Source organism: Colletes latitarsis, chromosome 10, assembly GCF_051014445.1.
Source record: "Colletes latitarsis isolate SP2378_abdomen chromosome 10, iyColLati1, whole genome shotgun sequence".
Lineage (NCBI taxonomy): Eukaryota > Metazoa > Arthropoda > Insecta > Hymenoptera > Colletidae > Colletes > Colletes latitarsis.
In genome coordinates, this window is record NC_135143.1 from 2,309,869 (window position 1) to 2,335,707 (window position 25,839).

The 25,839-nt window shown below is 33.9% G+C and overlaps 2 protein-coding genes across 2 annotated transcripts in view; both read left to right on the top strand.

Annotated features, from left to right (window-relative positions):
* Positions 1-25,839, top strand: part of LOC143346032 (arginine kinase) — a 184,607-nt gene that overhangs the window by 12,916 nt on the left and 145,852 nt on the right. The window lies entirely within an intron of this gene.
* LOC143347185 (uncharacterized) lies at positions 24,145-25,674 on the top strand. The gene has a single exon (XM_076776158.1). It carries the CDS (start codon positions 24,145-24,147, stop codon positions 25,672-25,674), a length of 1,530 nt encoding a protein of 509 aa, XP_076632273.1.

Consider the following 25,839-nt stretch of genomic DNA (forward strand, 5'->3'; position numbering starts at 1 on the left):
TATTATTCAGTATTTGTATTTTAATTTTCTCGACTTTTTCCTGATAATAGCTTTTCCAATTATATTACAATAATTTTTTATCGGATTTATCAGAAACTTTGACTAAAAACACAAAGTTTAGTTTAAAAATACATATCTTTCTTGTTTAATGACGATGAATTATCCTGAAAAATAAAATTTTATAAATCAATTCAATTGGAAGTTTCCAGTATTGTTCATCTCATCAATTTTATTCTCGAATAACGAATAAAATTTTTAGATCCATTCGTAAATTAGCTTCTAAGTACGTGATTTTGTTCATCTGGATATCAGTTTATAAAATTAATAGCTTCTAATTTATAAATGAATTTCCGAATCGTAATATCTAAAATTTATTCGCGAATAAAATTCGGACAGTAGGAGATTCTGCCATGTCCAAACACATTGATTCCCGCGTTACAAGGACAATCAACCGGAAATCCGACCAAAATTCCCAACATTTTTGACCCCCCCCCCCCCGGGTGGTCAGTTAACGTTTCTTTCCTCGCGAACGCCGATAACGATTCGCGTGGACGAAACCGCGGGGGCTAATTAATTGTAAAATAACGATGCGCGCGTCGCTTAATGAATATACTGAATGGCCGAATCGGATTTAATCCGGGATAGGCTGATTAGCGAAGGTTCGACGGGCAATATTTGGTTGCGCAAACGTTGCGCGGTTCGCCAATTTCTCAACGACTACAATGACGTCACGTTTTCCAAAGTTGGAAAACCAAGCGACGCGTATATTCTACGCCGGATGACGGGGGAAAAAAGGATTTTTTTTCCACGTGTCGCGCACCATTCGACGAGATTTTTCAGAACAGAATTATGCCTCCCTGTAATCCGATTGAAAGGACGAAACGGGAGAAAAAAACAAAATGGGAACCAAGAGACAAGAGATTCAGCGTTTAAAGATACTTTTTTCGAAAAGAATACGTTCGGTATAATTCTTTTTTTTTGGTTTTTTATCGAGGGTTGGGGGAGGGGAGTTTTGTATCGTTACGAATCTCAGACACAATGGCGCGCGGTCACAGCGGTAGCTAATGAACATCCACAATACGACTCTCCTGATGTTACTGCCTACAATATTGCGATCCATATCATTTTAACGGCACAAAAGCCGACAAGCTGACATGTCTGACAATGAGCTGTACCGGAAAGATATCGCGCACAATTATACGGATCCTAATATAGTCCGGAGGTCAAGAGAAGTATTGCCTTCTCGGAGACAGTTCGATGCGACGGCCATTTTGATTTTGTGATCGGTTTTCCCAGAGCGTAATGGCGCACAGTGCATCAAAACGCGTATGCAATCGTGGAAAAGTCATAACTTTTGTTATATATTAATTTTTGTCTCTAAATCTCCAAGGATTGTAAATTTTATCTTTACTTATTCATAAAGATTGTTTAAGTTCTTTCCATCCTTGAGAATGCTAGTGGTAGACATTTTCCTTTCTTGTAATAGAAGATGTTGATAATTAAATATTGTAAATTTTATGGAGGAAGGTGCATAATTTTTAAATCATAATCAAAAGGCTAAAAAAACTGATTAAACATTGAAAAGTACATGCTCGAAAATAATCAAATTTTTAATAGTTATATTTTAGTTATAGTCCAGAACTATCCGAATTGGTCGAGCTGTTTGTTTTGATTTTTACAAAAATCGAGTGCTACTTTTTGTAACTTCTTGTGTAAAAAATTCGCAAGTGGCCTAGTATATTGCATTAATAATATATAAATGTGTGAAAAAAGTGTGCCAGTTAAGATAGAATGTTTAATTAAGGCTGAAAGCAGACACGTAAAGTATCAATTAGATTATTATAATTCCTGAGATAATGAACTATTTTATCGAAAAAGTGTCATTATTCTTGCGCGATCGCATTAATTTGGCCATGTCTCTACTTATATTATGAGTATTGCGCGCGTTTTTCATCGAGTAATTACTTTGAAAGGATTATCCTAGAAATATTAATCCGATCGAATCTTCATTATTCGAATGCTGAATTATCCAAACGTTCTACCTGGGCAGTCCATAAACGTCCAGTTTTTTAAAGACACGAAACGAATGAATTTGCAATTTGCAAAGGTTTACAAAATCCTAATAAATTCTCTGAGCGTTTAAATATGTATGTACCGTCTTCTGATATTGATATTTAGTTGTTTACACCTGAAAACGGGATCGGAATGGTGCGTGCTCTGTTATTCGACCGACTCTCATATAAAACGTCATGTCTTTCTGTCAGTTAAATAATGGAAGTGTTACTATATAGAATTTCCCCAGATAATGGCACACGAATGGCGGTTAAATGTCAAGAAATACCAGAAAATATAATACAGACTGTTTTTTAATTCTTTATCACTCTTTTATTTAAAACTATTAATTAACGATGAAACAATTTCCTGTGTTTTTTCAAACGAACGAACATGCAAACGAAACAATTTCGCGGGTTCTTCTGATTTTCAAATAATTTAAAGTCGCGGAAGGACCAAAGCGGACCAACCAAGTTACAAGCTACTGTGTATTTTATATGTAATTTTTTATTTTTATGTGCACTGAGATTTGCACGTTCGTGTTTACCAAAATAAAAATGTAACATTTGGATTAAAAGAAGCAAAATGATCTAAAATAGAATTTAGAATATTTTTTCTTCGTTAATGCCAAATCATAAATAAAGCGTTCTTTTCATTGTCAAGATTCATATACGCGGTTTCAATTTAAAAAAAGTTCAAGTTGTAAATTACGGTGAACTTATTAGCCAGTACGTTTACGATCAAGCGGAAAAGTTTGATGAGCCGCGGGAAATATATTTATTAGCAGTTTCATGTAAAATAAAATCAGCCATGCAAGTAAAATGCGTAAAATTTTCAATAAATTTCAAAGTTAGAATTACTAATTCTAATTCATTTTAATATAAAGTTTAATTAATATACTTTAACTAAAGAATTATGTGCAGTTTAGTTTAAAATGTATTATTATGAAAGTTCCATCGAAGACACGAGAAAATTATAACATCTTTAATTTATTTTCGATCTTTCTTTGTTTCTATGTTTTATGTTTAGATAGTTTAAAAACATTCCAGAAGCGAAAGAAACTTCCATGTCAAAATGGAAATTAATCATTCCATTATTTAAAAAATTTTTATTTTGTCCATTTGTAATATAAATTAATTTATCTTCGAACAAGTTATTCGAACAAGAAATTATTCGAATAAATTCTTATTCGAGGCAAATAAAATGTTCCTGATTTTTATCCGTTATATAAAATTCTGCAGAACTTTGAATATTATAACGTTGTTAAATGTTTTTTAATTGTGGTATAAACAGTGGTAGAAGTTGTAACGATGCAAAACGCTTTATCCTTTGGTACACAAATTTTTACGAAATTGCGTGTTCTCCAAAGAAGATTCTGCGAGTTATGTCAAAGAACTACTTTCTATCTGCTTTCAAGTTACTTCTACACTTTAACGAAACCTACTTTTAAGCCGCTTGCATGCACGTAATTTTCGAGCAGATGTTTTATGCGAAAGTGGTCGAGACAAAAACACAAAGTTTGTAGAAGCATCTTTGTTGTTGATGGTAAGATATTAAGACATAATCCACCTTTCTAAAGCAACTTTGCTATAGTGGTATAAGTTACTTCGTTAATTTCAAAGAACAAATTTACGCCCATATGAGAAAGTAGTTTACGGTAAAAGCAGGTCGGAGTCAGGCAAATTTTATTCGCGTCCAACGAATAATAATTTTAAATTTATTTGTTGATGTCGATTACTTAATTTTTCATGTAAATACTTTGAATGAACTAAAATGAAGATGTTCTTGTGGAATTAATCACATAATAAGTTCATATAAATTCTTTTGTTCGTTCTTCTTAAATTGACGAGGATAAAATTCGTAACTTAATAGGAAAAAAACAAAATTTATCTTTATTTATGTCTAATATTTAAAAAATAGCAACATCAGTAATTATAGAGATTTGGGTAAAAATTGGGAGTGAATATTGTTAAAATAATTAATTACAATAATTTAAGTCGATTTTACAAAATTATACGTAAATTTCATGACTTACACATTTTTTCGAAATTGTTTATAATGCAATAAAGATGTTAATCCCTTAACGTACAATTTAATTAGAATTTTTCAAACGTATTCTATATAATTTTGTTTAAATTTGTTCACGATCATATCAAAAATTTTTTTGGAAATATTTGTGCGTTAATTCAAGCAAATCGGGAAAACAATTTCTTCAAATTGCTTGAGACTGTCTGCAGATCATCGAGGCAGATTTCTGCAACATTCCGTACTTACGAGTAAACTTCCGAGCAAACAGATCGAGGCAGCCTTTAAACAGCAATACAAATCAATTAGGCGAAGTAATTAAGCAAATCCTGTGTATATTGAGTAGTTTGCAATTGCGACTACGGCAATTGCTTGGCGTCTCTTTTCGTGCTTTATTTGCGCCTTCCTTCGATCAGTGCTCGGTTCGGTCGAAAATGCAACAAATTTAATTAGCATACGTTTCTTGCCTCGGTTGAATTTCAACGACACTTCTGCGTCACAAGATTAGTTTTATACAAAACAACACACAGTTTTTATACAAAATGTCGAACAAACGTTGACAACTACATTCTCTCAGTAAAGAAATAGTAAATTTCAATAACTTCAGTAGCTTCCAAAATAACTGAGTTATGTGCCTGAAATTTAGTTTTCAATTTAATAGAAAATATAAACAATGTTATCGTTAAACAAAACACAAGTAAAATGGATTAGACAGTAGTAAAACATAAATGATACTATTTCTATCGCAATTCTGCCATACAATGATATGAGTAAAAATTGACCCATTTTTATAGTTATGCATTATAGAACTTATAACTATAACAAGAACGTGAATATGATTTGCAAAAGGGTTAATTTAGAATACAAAACCTATATGGGTCATCCATACAACAGAATACTACTTGAACTTCAGTGCAAGTAGAAAAACAGATTAATAGTCAGACCCGCCAGAATTAGTGGTCTTCAATTATCTCGAAAACGAAGGTTCTGATGAAAAAATGTTACTCGTTCCTTTTTACTTATTTTTACACATAGAATTACCTTCCAACGCAATTTTACAATTTTGTCCTATCCCCACCCTGTATATCCAATTTAACACGTTCACTGCCAGATCAAAACTTTATGATATCCCGCAAAAGTAAAATTTTGATTTTAGACCATTGTAAGCTACATAACCTAAAATTTGTTTCAGTACTTATTTTTGTAACCTTGTTAAAATTCATAAATTCTCTTCAAATTTACTTTTCTCAACGTCTTAACTTGAGAATTAATGTTTCTAGTATTATAATGGTAAATCCTGGCACCCATATATGGGTGGCGTGGCAGTGAAAGTGTTAAAAGAAAAGTCTTGTTTATAACTAATGTTATATTTTTCGTCGTCGATGTTCGAAGTGTCTCACTTTTGTGGGAATATCGAAGTCGAATCACGAGCACCACATTCGCGCAATTTAAAGCTTTCGGAGCCATTGAGAAGTTAACAGCTCGCGCTAAAATTCAACCGGATCGGGAGGTTACGTTCCGCTTTGTTCGTCGGGCGTTTTGCTGTTTCTTTTTTTTCGTTTTATTAAAGAACTTGATACTCGTACTTTTATTTCTCCCAACGGGAGAATAAGTAATAGTCTGGCTGGGGGCTCGATCTTCGTTACGAACGCTCTCTGGGAAAAAAGCAACTTTTTCCTTTTACGTCTATGCAACCTTTCATATTGTGGCGTTTACTCAGACTCATGTTGGTACTCCGTACACGTACAAACAACGTCTTACGACGCACAGAAAGGGAAGAAGCAGACAATAGTTCCTCGTTCGTGCTGTATATCTTCGTGACGAGGGTTTCATATATACGGTACACACGGACATAGATATATATTGTATATATACATATACATGTATACTTGAAACCTTGCCAAAACGATTACAAAGGGGGGACTACAAACATCGCTACACGGAATAGTGGGTGTTTCGTTGTTTTCCTAAGTTTCTTTTTTCGGTTCCACTTTCTTACTTTCCTACTTTTTTTTTTTTTAATTAAAGAACTTCGCCGGGAAACCGCCCCCTGTTGTCTAGTCACGAGCCACGTCACGATTATCCCGTGCTCATGTGTTTCGAAATTTACGAGCATTCCAGAATCACGGAACGCTTGACGATCATAGCGTTCAATTACGATTAACTCATTGCCAAGGGAAAACGTCACTTTTTTTTATCATTGTACAAACGCTCGAAGTACGTTCAAAGTAACTTAAACCTTCGTGCATTTGGGTGAAAAATAACCCACCCTTACGAAATTAGTATTTTCAATTTTATAATGTCACAGAAACTCAAAGGTGATGTTATAGTTTTAATTATAGAAAAACAATATATTATGCCAAATTATTTATTTGTAACGTGTTTTACATATTGAGCAATAGCCTTGTTTAAATTTTGTACATCTGTTACATTTTATTGTGCTTTTATTATCGGGCTTTATCTCATAAATAACGTCTTCCTCCTTCTTTAAATGTTGAAACATCTACTTGTGATGGTGTAGCTGGTTCTAATGGGTTTCCAATTTCTTCAGTATATATTCTCTTATATTCTGCTATTCTAAAATCTTGATATATCGCTGTTCGAAGCATTCGTTCACTTTAATATACGAACGCTTCCATTGTTGAAAAATCAAATTTCTGCATGTTTCTTCATCTGTTCGTTCATTAACTAATATAATTAAAACGTTTAATGTCTGTATTTCCAAAATAGCTCTCTGTTTTACTCAATCTTGATCTTCTTATATTTCATCTCACTTCATATATTATCTTAAGTTGCATTTCTTACCTGAATTGTTTGTGTTTGCGCGACAACATTCAGATTAGGTTAAAAAATAGCCTCCGACTGTATTTCACCATTGTGCTAATTATTCTTCTATGACAATATTTGTACACCTACGTGCACGATCAAGACGTTTAACAGTAATTAATATTACTAATAATAATAATGATAATACTAGTAATAATTATAGTAACAACAATGATGGTGAATTTAATAATTATGTCGTCGATGAATACGAGTTTATTATAAATTGCAAGTTACATGCATTCATTTTGGATCTCCTTTTTCTAGCAAAAAGTAATTATACAATTTTTGTGAAAAATTTTTCTAATTATATGAATAGTTAAAATGACAAGTATCACCCTATTTATGTTATTGATTTTTAAATGATAAACTAAAAATCTTTTTTCTGAAAAAAAGATTCCTATTCTTTAGTTGGTTCAACTCTTTTCGTAGTTTTGACCATGTATGTCCTAAAAACTGTAAAATTTCAAACAAATCTGTTTTTGAAAAGTTTCTGAAAATCGTAGGGGTGAGTAATTTTCAAATAATTATCAAATATATGTTTCATATTGACAACTTACAATTTTGGAAGCAGCATACTTTTTATCTAGATACTTTTTTCAAACCGTAATCGTTTGCCTCTTTGCTCACTGAACGACCCTAGTACAAAACAACTTTTCAAATAGTGATTTCTATTCTTTAGTTTGTGCCCTAAAAACTGTGTTCTGTTAAATAGTACTGTGAGTTTCGTCCAAAGCTGTACATATAATTTAAAAGAGCAAATTTGTCGAGGGTAATGAAATAATTATCAAATAGGTGGTGAAGATGCCAACTTACGATTCTGAAAGTAGTATATATTTCATTTAGATATTTTTTAATACATAATCGTCTGCCTCCTTGCTCACTGAACGACCCTGGTACAAAATAATGACTTTTTAAACGAGGATTTCTATTCTTTAGTTCGTGCACTAAAAACTGTGTTCTGTTTAATAGTTTCGCCCAAAGCTGTACACATAATCTAAAATTTCGAGCAAATTTGTTCTTGGAGAGTTTCCGTAAGCGTCGACGCGGGTAATTTAGAAATTCCAGTTTATTAAACCAAATATTACAGAACTTAGGACAGTTTAAGTTAAAGCGTGCAATTATAGACGTATCACGGAACTCTGCTGGCGCTCGGCGTGGCATCAGGCGTAACTCGTTTGGTCGGCAAAGTGTTAATTATACAGAAGGGTACGCGGTATTTCCTATTGGCGTTCCACCGCCGACATCACGCGACCGTGAGACGCGTCGACTTCCTTTCGTAACGATTGCCAGCAATAATTTCTTATATCTGCCCCGAGGATGTCACGAAACAATATGTCGAGCACAACGTGCACGAAACTTGGCTAAATTTTCTTTCCAAATAACAAACACATATTTTTCATTCGTTCGTGAATCAGTTCCCCTCGCGTTTCGTTCGTAAACTTATTCCTGAATCAGATTCAAAATTAATTTGGGCTTCCCATAAATCGAAAGCAAACTTTTAATTCGAAAAACATATATTAATATATTAATATAAACCGTCTCTGCTACCACGAGAATAGTCGTAAACAGCTTGTTCGTAGGTCATGTTTTAGCTTCAAACAGCGATCGATCGTATAAAACTTGAAAATTTTCGACAACGGTTATGCTCGAAAGACAAATTTACGAACGAATTTGAGATTTGTATTCGTCGTTCGGAAGTAAAGTTTGCCCAAAACGAGGATGTTTGCGTGTGTTTGTTGTCGTACGAGCGAAAACGTGAATAACAAATGTTATTTTTTGGTGTTCCGTAGCTTTTGCATATAATATATGTGTGTGCGCGTATGCGTGTGTGTATTATATAGTATGAATTAATGTGAATACCGGATGGTTCCGTAGCAGGGGAACCGAAGATGAACGCAAACGATAAAGAACGCTGAGAACGTTGTCACGATGAAAGTAACGTATGACCGTAACCGTACGATAAACACTATCACGCACACTCGCCGATTGTATATAGGTGTTCTTAATGCGTTTCGAAGCTGTTTGTTGAACACGTCCGATAAGCGTGTTGAATTAACCCCGCGGGGTCTGCGTCTTCTTGTTTGGTTTCATGCAAATCATCAAACACTCGTACGTCATGTTCTCCCTGAGTGTGTTCACGAAAGAACGATGTTCTACGCCAATTTTTTACTAACCGGGTCATGTTAAACGCGGAGAAATGTATTTACGTATGTTGGTAGCGATTTCAAAGAAGATTTAATTTTTAGTTATTAGAGGGAAAGAAAAACAGGAAAAGAGTGATGTATGATTAACGATAATCGAGCATCAGTGTAGTTCCGTTTCGTTGATGGAGCGTCAAACAGGGATACTCTGTAACCGAGGAGAGTCGAGCTTTGTGTAAACGAGCAATACGCATATTCGACTAAGTGATGTTATTTTTAGCGTGGAACGAATATTTCCACGTGCATAGTTGTTTTAAAGAAGAGAAAGAAGAATTACGACGTACGCTACGGTTTGAAAGTTTGGAAGCTGTTGGGATTGTATTGTATGGTCGCGTTGCGGATGATTTGTTGCAATTGACGCATCTGATACTAGCTGAAAAGCTTAAAAGTAAAAAGAAGACTTGTCAAACTTCCAAATCATTTATTTATTTCTTAAGATATTTTGCATGTAAAGATTGAGAAGCTAATCTTAAATGCTTTGAAATACATAATGAAATGATAAAGATATGGATAAAATGGTTCTGTAAGATTTTGTCTGAAAGAATAAATGATAATATTATGATACGAAAAAATACAGAATTTTTTTAGAAAAGAAATTTTGTTTTCTTTAGAGGTTTCATTAAAGACTATTATTATTTCCAAACTTTTGGACAGTAGTGTACATGTATATATCTACAGGGATTTTGTCCCAGACTTTAAGGGCCAAATTGTCAGCGATGTATTTGGGTTTAACAGTATATTTAGGGACATTGATATACTTCTATTGAATTCTATAACTTTTATGATACAAATATGAAATAGTACTTTTGCCATACAATGTGAGAATATATCAACAATATGTACACTTAGTCTATTTAAATTTGTCTAACTAAATATTTATAATCTGAGGTTGCCAAAAGTGTTATGATATTTTTGGCAATTTTTCAGGATCGATTATTATTATCTAAACTGTTGATATATTTCTATATTGTATCGCGATATAGTCAACCCTCTCATAACACATAAAAAAATGATTTTCAGAGTTCCCCAGAGATAAAAATTAAAATGAACAAATTTATTCGAAAGTTTATTAATTAAGTCGTATTACAAGAGGGCTGTTGCCATTTTTATAACCTATTATATCGAAACGATGTTATCAGAATACTAATAACTCTTGAATAGACCCATAAACGGGGTACGTTTATATAACATTTTTTGTTCATTTAAATACAATGAACATGTCGACAAATCTTGGCAGATCTGGAGCACTCTGTACACCTATATTCGACCGCCATATTGCGTGACGGTCGTAGCGCCCTATGGAGAAAAAGAATGGCGCTAGATAGTTCGAATCTCGGTTCAGTCCCGATTCGTTTTCTCCATAAGCCCTATAACACTCTGTACACTATACATGCATAACGTTCCAACCGGGACGACACTTCTTTCTTTTATTTTCCTTTTTCTAGAAACAATTTTCTTCGTCGGGCAGTCGATTTCCGCGCGGAAAGCACACCAAAAGTTACCCCGTTAATAATCGTAACAATTAACTGCCTAACGAGCGTTTCAGCGAACATCTTGAACGCGTGATTTGTAAAAAATCATCCGTCGTGCTGCTGTGTGAGGTTGTTCCTGTTACAATATCGTCGAAACCTGGAGAGGTCAGGCACGAGAGAGAGAGAGAGAGAGAGAGAGAGAGAGAGAGAGAGAGAGAGAGAGAGAGAGAGAGCGGGGAGAGGGGAGAGAGAAAAAAAAGAGCGTTGTATTTCAAGCGTCCGTGTTGACCCCGTTAAAAATCACGGTTCGCGAGATCTAACGATCGAGCGACACCTTGTATTCCGTTTCTAGGATCCGGCTCATCCTCGATCCTTTCTGAAAGTTCCCAAAGTATACATATACACTTGTGCATATCAAACGGTGAGATGCATATCGAGGTACGATGTTTGTGTGGTAGAGTAAAACGAAATTGCGAGTGCCCCAATTAATAAAACTGGCGGCGAAGAGAGAGAGAGAGAGAGAGAGAGAGAGAGAGAGAGAGAGAGAGAGAGAGAGAGAGAGAGAGAGAGAGAAAAGCGTGAATAAATATGCGGTGAAAAAGTATGTGCGTGCGTGTATGCGTTTGTTTGCGTGTAAGCGAATAACCTTTAAAAACAGTGAATCGGAGTATCCTAGTTTGTAAATGTTTAAGGTGAACTCGGAGAAAAGAATTGTGTACCGGGAAAAAAGAGTCGGAGAGTGAACGAGGGTAAAAAAAAGAAAAAAAAGAAGGGAAAACCACTTTTAAGGGATGTTAACGATGTACAAATGTGTAATTTAGTGTCGCAAGAGAAATCCGTCTACGGCGCGGTGACACGACAGCGGAAGAAGATACTAAACAGAAAAAAAAAATATTTACTTTTATTTTACGAGCGAGAAGAACGCGCATACAGGTGAACCTTTAGAGAACCTAGGCGTACCTATATTTCCATGATTACACATTTTTTGAACGTATACATGATATAGAACAGATTACGTACCACCAGCGAGGGAAAGAGAGCGTGAGGATGGCGGAGGTTTGCCCTCACACACTCACAACGTACGTTTAATCATGTGCTATGACGACAGTTGTCGAAATAAAATTTTTTTCGATCAAAAACTTAACGTGTCTGTGTTTCATTCAATGTACCCGACTTCTTCAAACCTTGTACAGGCTACCAAAATGGCCACTGTCGCACCACGGTCGATCATTTCCACCGTAAAAACGAGAAATTGTACATCTATGTTTTAATCTTTTTATATTTATACATTAAAATACTTGATAAATGCGAATAAAAAAATTTGGTTCCGTCAAAAACTTGCTATTTTAATTATAGCAATTAATTCCGGTCTTGTTCTTCGTTCTTCGATAATCGATCCCCGAAGAAATTATTTGACCTTTCTTTATAAAAATGGTTTCGATCCTCCCAAAAAAATTAAAATAACAGTCAATAAGTTGCAATATTAATGATTTATTAAATTTTCTAGCTAATTTTATTTTTCGTTTTAAGATAAAATTTCGCCCTTTAAAATGTAACCAAAATGGACACTGGATTCCATCAAACTCATAATTAAAACATGGAACAAAAATTGAACATATTAAATTATCACTTATTATTATAATTGTTATGACTGATGTTATAGTTAACATTTTTATGTCCAATTATAAACTGTATAAATTTAACGTTAGTAACGAGTACGATCAGCAGTTTAACGAGACGTGTTATTAAAATTCATACAGTGTTTTCTATTTAATGACTAGCCTCACCGATGAACCTTTCCACGGCAGAACTATCTTTTTTTGTTCGTCCTACTTGAACATACGCATTCTCCTATGCAACTAAACAGACACTTTAACTGCAGGCTATGTACTTAAGAATATACAGTAAACTGAAGACATTGTGTACGGTATCTTCAACAAAAAGACATTAGCTTAGAGTTGCATAAGGTTTTTCTAGGAACCGGAATAAATTCTCTAATTTAACTCGAAATTAACTAAAGCACGTTAAATTAAGCGTACTTTGGACTAACAAGTAAGGAAGGACTTACGTTTAAAAATCGTTTCGACCTTTTGGTCTTCGTGTGCTTTCAAAGAGATTTTCGTTTGCGCGAATTTCGTCTCTTGATGTTTAGAATAATTTAGAAAAACTGATTTTGAAACGAAAGACGAGAAACTTGGGTAAAATAATTTTCGAAATCTCGAGGGACTTGGCAAATATAGTTCAATCGAAATTTTTAATTTTTCACTAATTATAAAGGGCGTTTATAAACCGTTTCTTTAGTACTTATCTTTGAAAGATATTTTAATTCTACCATGTTATATTTGTTGGTGTTTGTCGAATAAAAACTTTAAACTTTAACGAAGTTATTAGAAATAAGTTTTTATTAAAGCTTTTGATAATAATTTTTCAAGAAATTTAATTAATTTCTTTACGCGAGTTTCGCAAAGCCTCTGAAATACGCATTAAACAACGTTGCATTGGACTAAATAAAGTAGGGCAAGTAAAATTGTTCTGCTTTAAATTCTTTATACTCTTTTACATTTCTAAAAGTAATTATGTAATTCCAAAGGGTTTTTGTTCGTGCGAACACCACTTATCGATGTTTGCCGCGCCAGAATTAAATTCGTTTAATTCAAGAAACTCTTTACATGTATCAACAGGATTCAGAATAAAGAAACTCCTTATTGATTTTGAAAACAAAATAGGAGAAAAGATTTAATATTTCGCTTAGAGAATGATTTAACAATTTAAAGAAATACAAAATCTAGGGCTGGGAAAATTATAAATTATATAACCTTGATGTGGTCTGGACAAGTTCTTTTTAGTGTTCTTTCTTCAACCAAGATTAAATAAAGGAATTCATTATATAATAAATAAAAAAAGAAACGATAAAAATGTGAAACAAATTGAATCACAAAAACAAGTACAATACACGAATTATATCAATAACTCATAAATAAATTCGATTAATAGGTGCATAATTATGTCTTTACGGAGAATTATATTTATATTCACTGGATTAAATTCGTGCAAGTAATTAATGGTCCATATTTACACAATTATATACAGTAAAATTCCGATTATCCGGCATACTCGGGACTGAGGCGATGCCGGATACTTGGACTATACCTACATATGAAGTGATAAAAACAATGAATTGGACAATTTTTATAGGGGTTTTCTCACTTTACGGGGTCAAGGAACAACTTTTTCAATATTGTTAGAATTTCAACATATTCATCACTAAAATACGCATTATTTGCCTTTCGAAACATTAAAATCCTTCAATCCGTTCAAAAGTTATGACGTTTTAAAGATACGTACGAAATTTTGGAGTAATATTTCTGAATTTATACTTTCGGTAAGGAATTTTTTTTCTCGGAAATGGTTAGGAATTCGGGGGTGTGTCTGTTTACCGAAAATGATTGTAATTGACTCCCGCAACTAAAAATAATTTTTTCAGAGTGCTTTGAAATTTTTTAATTTAATGTTTTAATAACTTTTGGCATTTAATGGCTCTAGTATTTCCCATTAAAATTTTTCCCAGGGGTGGCCGAACACCCTATATATGGATATAAAAGATATCATTACATATATGGATATGAAATTCCGATTTGAATATCATGGAATGGATAAGGGTGAAAATTTTTAAAAATTAATTGGGCATTCGAGATGCTCGTCTAGTAAGAGAATTTCAAGATGGCTGACAATTTCGAAGTATACGTAGTTATCGATCACCTCTGCGAAAACTTGGGATTCTACACGCTTTAAATCCTATCGAAATAGTTTCGTAACGTAAGAATTCAATTGTTTGAGCAAAACGTTTGACGAAGAGATTTAATATTCCGCTAAAGTGATAATCAATGGGATGCTGAAACCGGCGAGCGTTTGACGAGCGAAACCGAGAAAGATGACGCGTTTTAAAGGCACAGGCGGACGAACACACACTCGTGACACTTGCAGCGAAGGGAAATCCCCCCATCCGTCATTACTGTAAGCGGCGTTTTATCAGTACCAGGAGGGTTGGTCGACGTCAGATCGATCAGTCACATTGGTTCTAAGTGAGAAATTACGATGAATCTCAAATGCCTGGCGCCAGACAGCTGAATAAAAATTCAATTCCCAAGTGTCTGTCGAGGCGTCTCGTATTAGTAACATATGAGATACACACCTTTATTCTGTTCCGCGTATCGAAATAGCTAAACGACCTAGAGTAAACAGACTTCTTCGATTTAACCTTTTTTTTTTTAAATTCTAGATCTATAGTCGACTTACACTCCCACACGAAAGTATTCGAACGCTCACGTTCATAACATTCGACCAATAAAAATGTGTATGATATATCGAACCATATGATATACTATGATACCTACAAGTTGTGCACTTTAAACTCAATTTTTTGTAAATCAAATTCACACTTTTGCAAATCTAGTTCACTCTTTTGTAAATTAAATCTGTTGTTTTGAAGTAGAAATTGATCTCGTTGGTCAGACAATGCATGCTCCATATTCTACCATCGAAGAATTGTTTTCAAAAATCAAATTGTATACCAAGCATTGTAAATCCTTCGAATCATAAATATTAGGTAGATTGTAATTAATGATATTCCTGCAATGTTTACTCCCACAAATTGTTACAATTATTATATGAATAACTGTATGAAATTACTATCAGTTTTTCATACTACACTCGTTCATAATTCTATAAAGGGACAAAATGGCCCTACTCGGTATATGCATACATATACATAGGAACACTACATATGAATTTTGTTCGCAAAATAGGAGAAAAAAGCTACTTTACAAAATTAATCGTTTATGTACGCCAAACAAAATTTCAGAAAATGGAATCTACTAAAAATGAATAATCATAATTAAAAATAATAGAACAAGTTATTTTGACCCCCATTGGTAGATCTAATATTTAAAAAAGAAGCAAACTAGACGTTCGATCGAGTTGAAGATCTTTTTAAAAATATGTGTTATTTTTTTTAAATTTTGCGTTTTTATGTGTCTTACGATTCTCATTTCCAGATTACCAGTTTCGACATTGATTGGTTTACCGTCTTTCGACAAGCTTTTTTTAAACGAGACTCTGTCTGAAAAGCATTTGCGTATTCTCTGAAACGTTCCCTTGTTTGGCAGACGTCTATTGGAGAAACGATTCGCATACAGACTGGTGCTTCGGTTGAATTGCATTCAGCAAGCTCATGCATCAAATGTATGTCTACCATTTCCTGGTTTCAATACTTCTTCGTTATTCCTTTCAAAGCGCAACAAATTAACGATCGAGTGCTCTTCTTAAAAGAACGAATTAGAGTCTAGACTGACTTGTGAAACGGAATAAGTCAACAACGTCGAGAGACAAGGAATTATCGAGCGTTGCCTACAAACACTTTGGTAGAATCTGTCTGAACAGTCTCTTTTCTCTTTAACTGTTTAACACTTTGAGTGCCGCGTCTTGTATTTCCGGATAAACATGTATTAGCACTTATTTATCGATTAAACTGTAAAGGAAACGTAACTCGTATAATGGATTTCATCGAAATTTTATAAAATTTTCGTTTTATATGTGTATCACGTTTGAATGGGAATTCTGGCGATAATTGTTCTTTAATATATTTTCATTAATTTTATTCCAACTATTGTGTAACATTTTCCACGAGAACTTTGACTTTTAAAAGCGTTTATCTTCAAAATATGCTTCCTCGTACCATCGTACTTATCGCATAAAACGTTCTCAGCAACGAAAGCAAATTCAATATACAGGGTGGGGCGATAACTATGTCCACCTCGAATATCTCCGTTAATTGTAATAATATGAAAAAATGTTATATACAAAACTTGCACGGTACAGAGGGGGACACATTGTGATACAAACATTTTTCGTGTGGGTGGAGGCATAGAGGAGATTTCAAGGTCATCTTCATTTTTTTAAATGGAATGCTATATTTTTTTTATTGCGATGTGATAGCGGGTGTTGAGACGACTTCATCAAGCTAGCCTTGAAGGTCATGCAAGGTTAAATGTGGTAGTAAAATAAACTTTCTTACATTACAGAAGATGTTCGAAATGGTGACTGTTTGCGTCAATGCAAAGTTGCAGTCTTCGTATCGTTGCATCACGTGCCTGTCTTATCGTCTCTGAACTTATTCTAGCACATGCTGTACTTCATAGATCCTTACTTTCATGTAAACGAATGGTCTTGTAACATTGTTTATGTTGTGGCAATACATCGCGTGTAGCTAGAAATGTAAACATTACGGCAATTCGTAACATTGACATGAAATATTGGTAGTCAGTCTCAGTGGATTGTTAAATCAAGCAACAGTGTGATTATCAAAATGAAGTTTTCTTTTGAAGATCAAGTGGATGTGATCCTTATTTATGGAGAAATGCGACAAAATTCGATAAAAGCTGCAGCCTTGTATGCTGAACGATATCCAAACCGCACACATCCTTCGCACCGAACATTTCAAAGATTGTGCAAAAAATTAAAGGAAACTGGAAGTTTGAGTACCCGTAACTTTGCATTGACGCAAACGGTCACCATTTCAAACATCTTCTATAATGTAAGAAAATTTATTTTACTACCACATTTGACTTTGCATGACTTCCAAGGATAGCTTGATGAAGTCGTCTCAACACCCGCTATCACATCGCAATAAAAAAAATATAGCATTTCATTTAAAAAAATGAAGATGACCTTGAAATCTCCTCTATGTCTCCACCCACACGAAAAATGTTTGTATCACAATGTGTCCCCCTCTGTACCATGCAAGTTTTGTATATAACATATTTCATATTATTACAAATAACGGAGATATTCAAGGTGGACATAGTTATCGCTCCACCCTGTATAATATTAGATTTCGAAGGGAATATATAATGATTCCAAACATACTGCAATAGAAAAACAAAATAATGGGGTTTTTATAACTTGTCCAAACAACTTATTATTCTACTTCGTTCAGAGAATCTGTGGTATATTTTAGAATTACAAATCAGAAAAATAAAAATGACTGAAAAACGAATGGTCAAATATTTCATTAAAAGCCATACAACAATTTATAAAATCAATTCAAAGACGAATAGAAGCGATTGTCGAGTCTGATAGAATGCATACAAAATTAATTTTAAATATTTCGAATACGAAAATATTAATTTTTTTGATACGAAATTCTCGTTTCTTTTATATTATTTTCGGACGATAAATTACGAATATATCCAAGTGAGAGCACGTTTGTTTTCGATGAAACACTAAACGAATAACAAAATGAACGTTAACGTGCTGCCTTTTTATAGGTGATTATCTCCAGAAGATCGAGCGCGAAAATACTATTTCGAGTCTCTGCGAACGATTTCGGGCACGGTATCTCGGTGGAATCGATATTTTCGTAATTGGCGACAAATTCGCGTTTCCGGTAGAAAGGTCATCAGGCGGCTGAAGGTTGTGTGTCGAACAGGATAGAAACGGTCGGACAGAGTCTCCGGTTTCGAAATCGCAAAAGGGCGGTGAGGGGTAACGGGTGAGCTCGAAAACTTCATAACGGACAATCGCGTTATCGCAACAATACCGTGATTGGTATCATTCTATTCGTGAGTCCACTCCCTGTTATGATTCTATTTTCGGTAAAAAAAAAGAGGGGAGGGGGGAAAAAAAGAAAAGAAATTTATATCTGGGCAATGTTGCTTTCAATTCCAGGGAATTCCCTATCACGATTCGAAGAGTCGTATTTACTGCAACATACGTGTCTCGTAATGTGTATACCGTTGAAAAGTGTGTGCACGCTATGGACTGTTTTCATTGAAGAAATTGGTGAGATTCTCGCTCGTGACATGACATCGGGTCGTTTAGATACACGCGTGTAGATACAAGAAACTGTAACAGCTGTACAGTTGTGCATTATTAATTAGGGACATAAATTCGAATCTGCACGGCATCGTTTTCTTTTCGATATCCTTCTCTTCCTTTTAACGGCCAGCTTTACGAATATTCGAACGTATTTTGCATTCGTAATATATTTCAAAACTGCCAAATAAATTTTATGCAATTGAAATACATTAAAAATAAATTTATAATAGAAAAATCTATTTAAAATTGAATACAACCATGTTGAATATATTTAAATACATATAATGAATAAATAAAACTTAAAAAACTTATTAATATGAAAATTGACAACTTAAATTTTCTAAAAATAATCAGTTTATTGTAAGTGTTAATATTGGTGATTGACACTGGTTTGTAAATATACAGGGTGTTTGGCTACTCCGGGGAAAAATTGTAATGGGAGATTCTAGAGGCCAAAATAAGACGAAAATCAAGAATATCAATTTCTTGACTGAGGCCTCGTTAAAAAGTTATTAAAAAATTAAATTGAAAAATTTCAAATCATTATGAAAAACTATTTTTGGTTGCGGGGCTCAATTATAATCATTTTTGGTGAATACACATACCCCCGAAATCCTACTCACTATCGAGAAAAAATTCGTGTAGGTACTGAAATTTTTAGACGAAATTAAAAAATAAATGAATAGACATACCCCGAAATCCTACGCACTTTTGAGAAAAATGTGAGGCCCAAAAATGCTTCCCTGGAATTTCATGCGAATCTTTAAAATGTCATAACTCCTGAATGGATTGGAGGATTTTAATTTATCAAAATGCAAACAACACGTATTTTAGAGGAGAATATGTAGAAATTTTAACAATATTGAAAAAGTTGTTCCTTAATACCGTAAAGCGAGAAAAACCCGGCCATAACTCCTACAATAGTAAAGGTATCTCATTGAAATTTTTTACTGAAGCAGAGCTCATGGGTATCTACAAAAAAGTATTAGACAACTTTTCTGTAGGGCGTTAAACAAAATTACTAAAAATCAAAAAAGACTTCTTAAGAAAAATCAACTGGAATAGGTACTCAAATTTTTAGATGAAAAAAAAAATTTCAAATCGTTCTGGGAAAATTATTTTCGGTTGCGGGGGTCAACTGCAATCATTTTTAGTCAATTGATATACTCCCGAAATCCTGCGCATTTTCGAGAAAAGATTTAGTACGGGCGGAATTTTAAATGTTAATAATTTTTTAACAAAGCTTCCATTAACAAATTGGTATTCGTGATTTTCGTCCTATTTTGACCTCTAGAATCTTCCATTACGGTTTTTCCAGGGGTGGCCGAACACCCTGTATTGCAGTAGAGTAGAATAATCAATCCAGAAACACCAAAGTTGCAATTGCATAATTAAATAATTTTGCACATAATTTTGTAATGTAAACAGTAAATTAATAATTCTTGGAATTAAAAAGTACCTATTTTTTTTAAATTTTTGCTCTCCATAATGGATATTAATGCAACGCTTCTGCAATTCATTTCTCCATTGTCTGGCCTAATCGATCGTTCTTCACTAGTTCTACACTCTTTTGAGGTTGATCACTAATTTTGTTTCTGAATTCTAATAGTTTCGATTTACAATGTTTAATTTTGTCTCTGAAACTTGTTTTCCAATATCAACATTTTTTTCTTCTACTATTCCTAATTTAAAAATAAATTTCAAACTTTGTTTTTAAAATAGTAGGAAATAAACTTCTTTATTTTTTTACATTTATTCTTAAAAGTGACACAATTGTTGCCTATTGTATTTCGTAACATAAAAATATATTTTTGTATTTAAATTTGTTTCCGATGGTGTATACCATTTTGTTGAACAACATAATCATATTACCTGAAAAGTTGTGCAATTTAAATGAACTTAGATTTAAAAATTAGTATTATTATTTAAAAAGTGAATATATTAACGTGAACGCCACCGACGTTGTTGAAAAATATATTGCGCTCAACGGTTACTTTATTTTATTTCTTTCAATTGTTATGTAACTCTGCTTAGTGTAGAAACATTAAACAGTGTACAAAACAATCATATTGTTGTGCCGGGGCGAGGCGTTTCTTAATGAACTCATAATAACACAATACAACACACAACTTATGAACACAAACTAGAAACTTTATTAATACATAAATGAAACGATCGTCCACTATGAGGACTCTCGCGATACTCTCTTTCAAATCTCTTTCAAATAGCAACCGGAAGACACGGGACCTCGCTTCCGCTTGTTCGAAGGGACAGCTTCACATCCTTGCGGAACAGCCTTCACGTTGTCGCAACGATACATCTTCAATCCGTCGTAACAATATATTAAAGAATGCATACAAATTCAACGTGTAAGTTACTCTAATACGCAGAAAATGAGGAAAAAATCGGTTTTTATTTTTTTTTCACTGCGGTGCACCAAAATGAAAAATATGAAAAAAATTGAAAATAATAGTAATAGCAATACCTGTTTACTGTAGAAGTATAGAAGTAGTTACGCACCTCTTTCAATACGTAATCGGCATTTTTCGGCATTTTTTGCGGGTTTTTATTTTTTACTACCTGGTTCTTCAATCAAAAAATCTGAAAATCTCCCAAAATATGTGCCCCGGTACCCGAGATGTCTCTGAATTTTTTTACAATTTTTTACTCAATAGGTCAAGAGAAATTGCACAAAAACATGATTTTCGTTTTCACCTCATTACTACCCCCACGGTCGAGATTTCAAGTTAAATATTGGCACATAGAGGTTTTTTTTGATAAGCTATCGAATGACTTGATGAATGAATTGATAAGCTATCATTCGTTCAATTCGGTTTGGGGGCACATTTGACCCTCGTATTCAGCTATACCCGTTTCAGGTAGTTGATTTTCCAGCCTCGTTTTAGACAGGGAAAACAAACACAAAGGAATAATATAGAATTATAAAATAATGGGGCAGAATGGAATACAGTAAGCTACAACACAGAAAAATATAAACATATTAATACTAAACAAATATTACTTCCCGTAGTTTTGCAGTGCATCAACTAATTAAAAAGTTAAATTGAATTCTCCGTAATAAAAGAGAAAGACTAAGAAATCCTACTCCATGCAAAGGAAGGATGAAACCATGGTATGTGGTGGTTTTGAATTTAAAACAAGGATAAAGTTTAAGTGTAGAAACGAAGGAATATAATTTTGTCTGCATTTCACGAAACTATATAATAATAATCGAGCAATTACAAAAATTTTAATATATTAAAATTGAAAAAATCCAGCAATCCAGTTTTTTAATGTGAATGTTTTTATTAGAAACATTAATTTGAATCTGTACATTATTTTCTTTCGAGTCTTTTGCCTTTTTTAAATCCGCAAGATAGCAAACGTTTGATATTCTTTTTTGTATTATACTTCTATAGGTATTATTAACCCAGTAATTTCGAAGAGTATGCCACAGATAACGTTTTTATAGAGGAAAGCTATATTGTGTGGTACGTAGGTGTTAATTTAATAGAAATTCTACGAAATAAAATTACGAGAAAAACTTTTCTCCCCAGAAATAAATTGCTATATTTTCTTTGGTTCTTATTGGGTTTCTGTACCAGATCATTGAACTAGAAAATGGCTTCTCTGTTATCGAATTTGCCTTTTCTTTGTACTCTACCTTTGCAGAGCATTTGTTTCGTTATTAATCTTGCTAATAATTTTAAAAAGTAACTTTTTAACAATGTATTCATTAACATCGTTATAACAATAATTATTGCCAGCTTTTTTAATAAACTATATATTGTTAATGCACTGTCAATTATTGTTGCAATAACCTTAATAGTAAAATCAACGTAGTCAGCAAAATATTCCAATATTGAAATTAAAATCTGGCTGAATGATTTTTCATTTAATATTGCATCGTGCAATATTTGAAATTTGGATAAATCTACACTTTTCCATGTGTATACCTACTAGACTATCAATAAAGTTTCATCGCGGTTACTTGTGTATTGAAAATTTTTTTTTATCATAGACAACAATGGACAGAGATTTCATTGATTTTGTAGTATATTTACAATTTCCACATATTTTAAATTCATGGTACGCAATTGTTGCATACAATTTTGAAATATATTGTAATTTTACATGCATTATAAAAAATGTCAAATTTCAGAAGTTTTCGATTGGAAAAATTACGCATATTTGTCAGTAAAGTGATTCTAATATCTCTAATTTCTTTGTTTATAATGTCTAACCTTCTGATTTAACATGTACTTAAATTCTTTGTATAATTAGAACATCCATAAACTGAGAGAAGAATTGTTCGAAGAGATTGTAGGTACAATTTCGTTTTATTAAAGTTTCTTATCGTTCATTCCTGTGCTGAAATATCACAAAAATCTGGAGTATGGAAGTTGAATGTACAGGGAATATGGTATCAAGGGAATGCAATGTTAATATCAAATGACACAATGGACGCATGGAACGTGGACCCTATACGAGTAAGTCTATTGTTTCGTTGAAAAAGTAGGTTTCGTTGTTCAACTGTAGGTTACATACTTACGGAGGAAAAAAAACGAATAAAATGAACGTATGCAGTACTCATTGTCTGAAGAAGCGTACTACTCGCAAAGAAAAAACTGTTGTGCGCGTGGTAAAAGAAAATTCTTATATAAATGCGACGGCTAATGCAACATCAAAGACTCAACCGAGCGCGGGAACAATTCGAAAAACTCTTCGAAATAGTAAACACGTTCGTCGTGTAATAAGGACTATTTGCAATCTTGAACAGAATTCGTGGAAAGAAACGAGTATTCTCTGCTTGAAACAAATGGACAAAAGAAAGTTTTAAGTATTTATTCTCACTAGTCAGAATATTTGCATTGGATAATATTCAACACCAAAAGAAATTTCAATATATTTATTTTTCGTTTTTGTATGAGATTCTTTATTGTATTAAGTCATGCAAAAATAATATAAAATAAAATTGATGAACTATTCCAGTATGGCGCGTTTGTTCGAGAAGCAACACGTAAGATAGCTAACAATATACCTAACAAACTGATAAAAGAACTGCCAAATCGGCATTAATCATCTCCTCAATATCTTCAACTGCATTTGGACGCACCATGTATTCCCGGGCAACTGGAGAAAAGCTACAGTTATACCCATACCTAAACCAAGTAAAAACAAAAACAAACCCGAAAGCTATAGGCCGATCGCCTTAACAAACTGCATTTGTAAACTTCTAGAAAAAATAATTAACAAAAGGCTTAGATGGTTCCTCGAATTAAACAACATGCTATCACTTAACCAATACGGATTCAGACAGCACCACTCGACCACTGATGTACTGATAGCCTTAGAGACAAGCATATGCGAAGCATTTCTGAAAAATGAATTCCTCATCATAGTATGTTTGGATATTGAAAGGGCATACGACTCAATACCAAAGACTACAATCATCAATGCCCTAACTAAAACTAGGCTAAACGGCAACATATTAGCTTTCATCAAAAACTTCCTAACAAACAGAACCATCCAAGCGAGAACGAACGGAATCTTTTCCAAACCAACCACCATACACAATGGAGTTCCACAAGGTTCGGTAATCAGCGTTACGCTTTTCCTGATAGTAATTAACGACGTTCTAAATAACATCAAGCCGCCAATTCAATCCAACCCTGTTCGCGGACGATCTAACAATGACCTGCAGCGGGAAAAACCTATCCACTATCATCGAGCTCCTACAGGGAAGCATCAACGACCTTCTGTCATGGTCCGAAAAATCAGGATTTAAATTCTCCCCCCAAAAAACAAAATACACCATCTTTTCTAGAAAACGCAAGACAACCATACTTTCCCCAAATACTGGAATCGAAAAAGTAGACAGCATTAGAATACTTGGACTCATCTTTGATCATAAGCTAACGTGGGGGCCATATATGAAATATCTAGAAACTACATGCACAAAAAAAATGAACGTCATAAAAGCTTTGGCAAATTATAGCTGCGGAGCTGACCAAGAGATCATCATACAAACCTACCAGGCTTTAATCAGATCCAAACTCGACTACGGGTTAATAGTTTATAACTCGGCTAAACCTAATACCCTGAAAACAATCGACTCAATTCATAACGCCGCTCTAAGAATAGCTACTAGAAGCTACAGGACTAGCCCAATAAATAGCATATTGTTTGAATCAAAAGAATCATCATTAGAACAAAGAAGGAAATACCTAAACCTAAAATACGCAGCCAAAATGTCCTCTACTCCAAATAATCCTACCTACAACAACATATTTACAAACCGATATACCTACCTACAAGCTAAAAAACCCAAGTTTCCAAATCCATTCTACGGAAGAATTGCCAAATACGATAGTTTCATTGTGATTATATCAACACCAACTATTCCATGTAAATTCAGGAAAACAGCTCTCTGGATCCTAGAAACACCAGAAACCAACGTCGACCTCGCAAAGCTTCCCAAAGACCAAATAAGCAGCACAGAACACAGATTTCACTTCCAACAACTATGCAACAAATACCCAAATCACCAAACGATATACACTGATGTATCAAAGACTGACCAGGGAGTAGGAGTTGCCATCGTCTGTGACACCACGACCAAAAAATTCCACCTCCCAATAACCTTATCCACTTTTACAGTTCTTGAAGCTTTTAACCACATACGAAACCACAATGTCCAACCTTACATCATTTTCACCGACTCAATGAGTATACCCATGGCAATAGCAATCGTAAATCGCGAAACCAAACATGAAGTCATTCTAAACATCCAATATACCTATATGGACCTCATCAATAACGGCAAACAAATAACCCTAGCCTGGGTTCCATCCCACCAAGACATCAAAGGAAACGAGGCAGCCGACACAGCCGTCAAAGAAGCAACAGCACTTCCACCAAATAACACCCGCAGACAAGTCCCATACCAAGACCTCATTGTCGTATTACGCTATATCGAACAACAATCATGGAATAAAATATGGACCACATCTAAGAAAATAAAAACACACGACGTTACCCAAGACTTCTTCCAAATAATGCCTAGCAACAATATGAGAAGGAAAGACAGGATAATCATGGCCAGGCTTAGAACTGGTCACTGCAAATTCACACATGAGTACCTAATTAAGAAAACAGAACCACCAATGTGCACTGTCTGCATGAAAATCATTACAACTAACCACCTACTATTCGAATGCTGAAGGTACAACACCCAAAGACAAAAATATAAAATAACATCGACAGGAGCTCTAACGACAAAGAAATACATAAGAAATACCCTAAACTACCTAAAGACATCAACATTTACCACTGCATATGACCGGGCAGAAAAGAAGGAAACATGATGCGACGTAAAACCCGAAATA

Excerpts from the sequence above, each read along its gene's own strand:
- LOC143347185 (XM_076776158.1), top strand. The coding sequence starts at position 24,145 with ATGACCTGCAGCGGGAAAAACCTATCCACTATCATCGAGCTCCTACAG.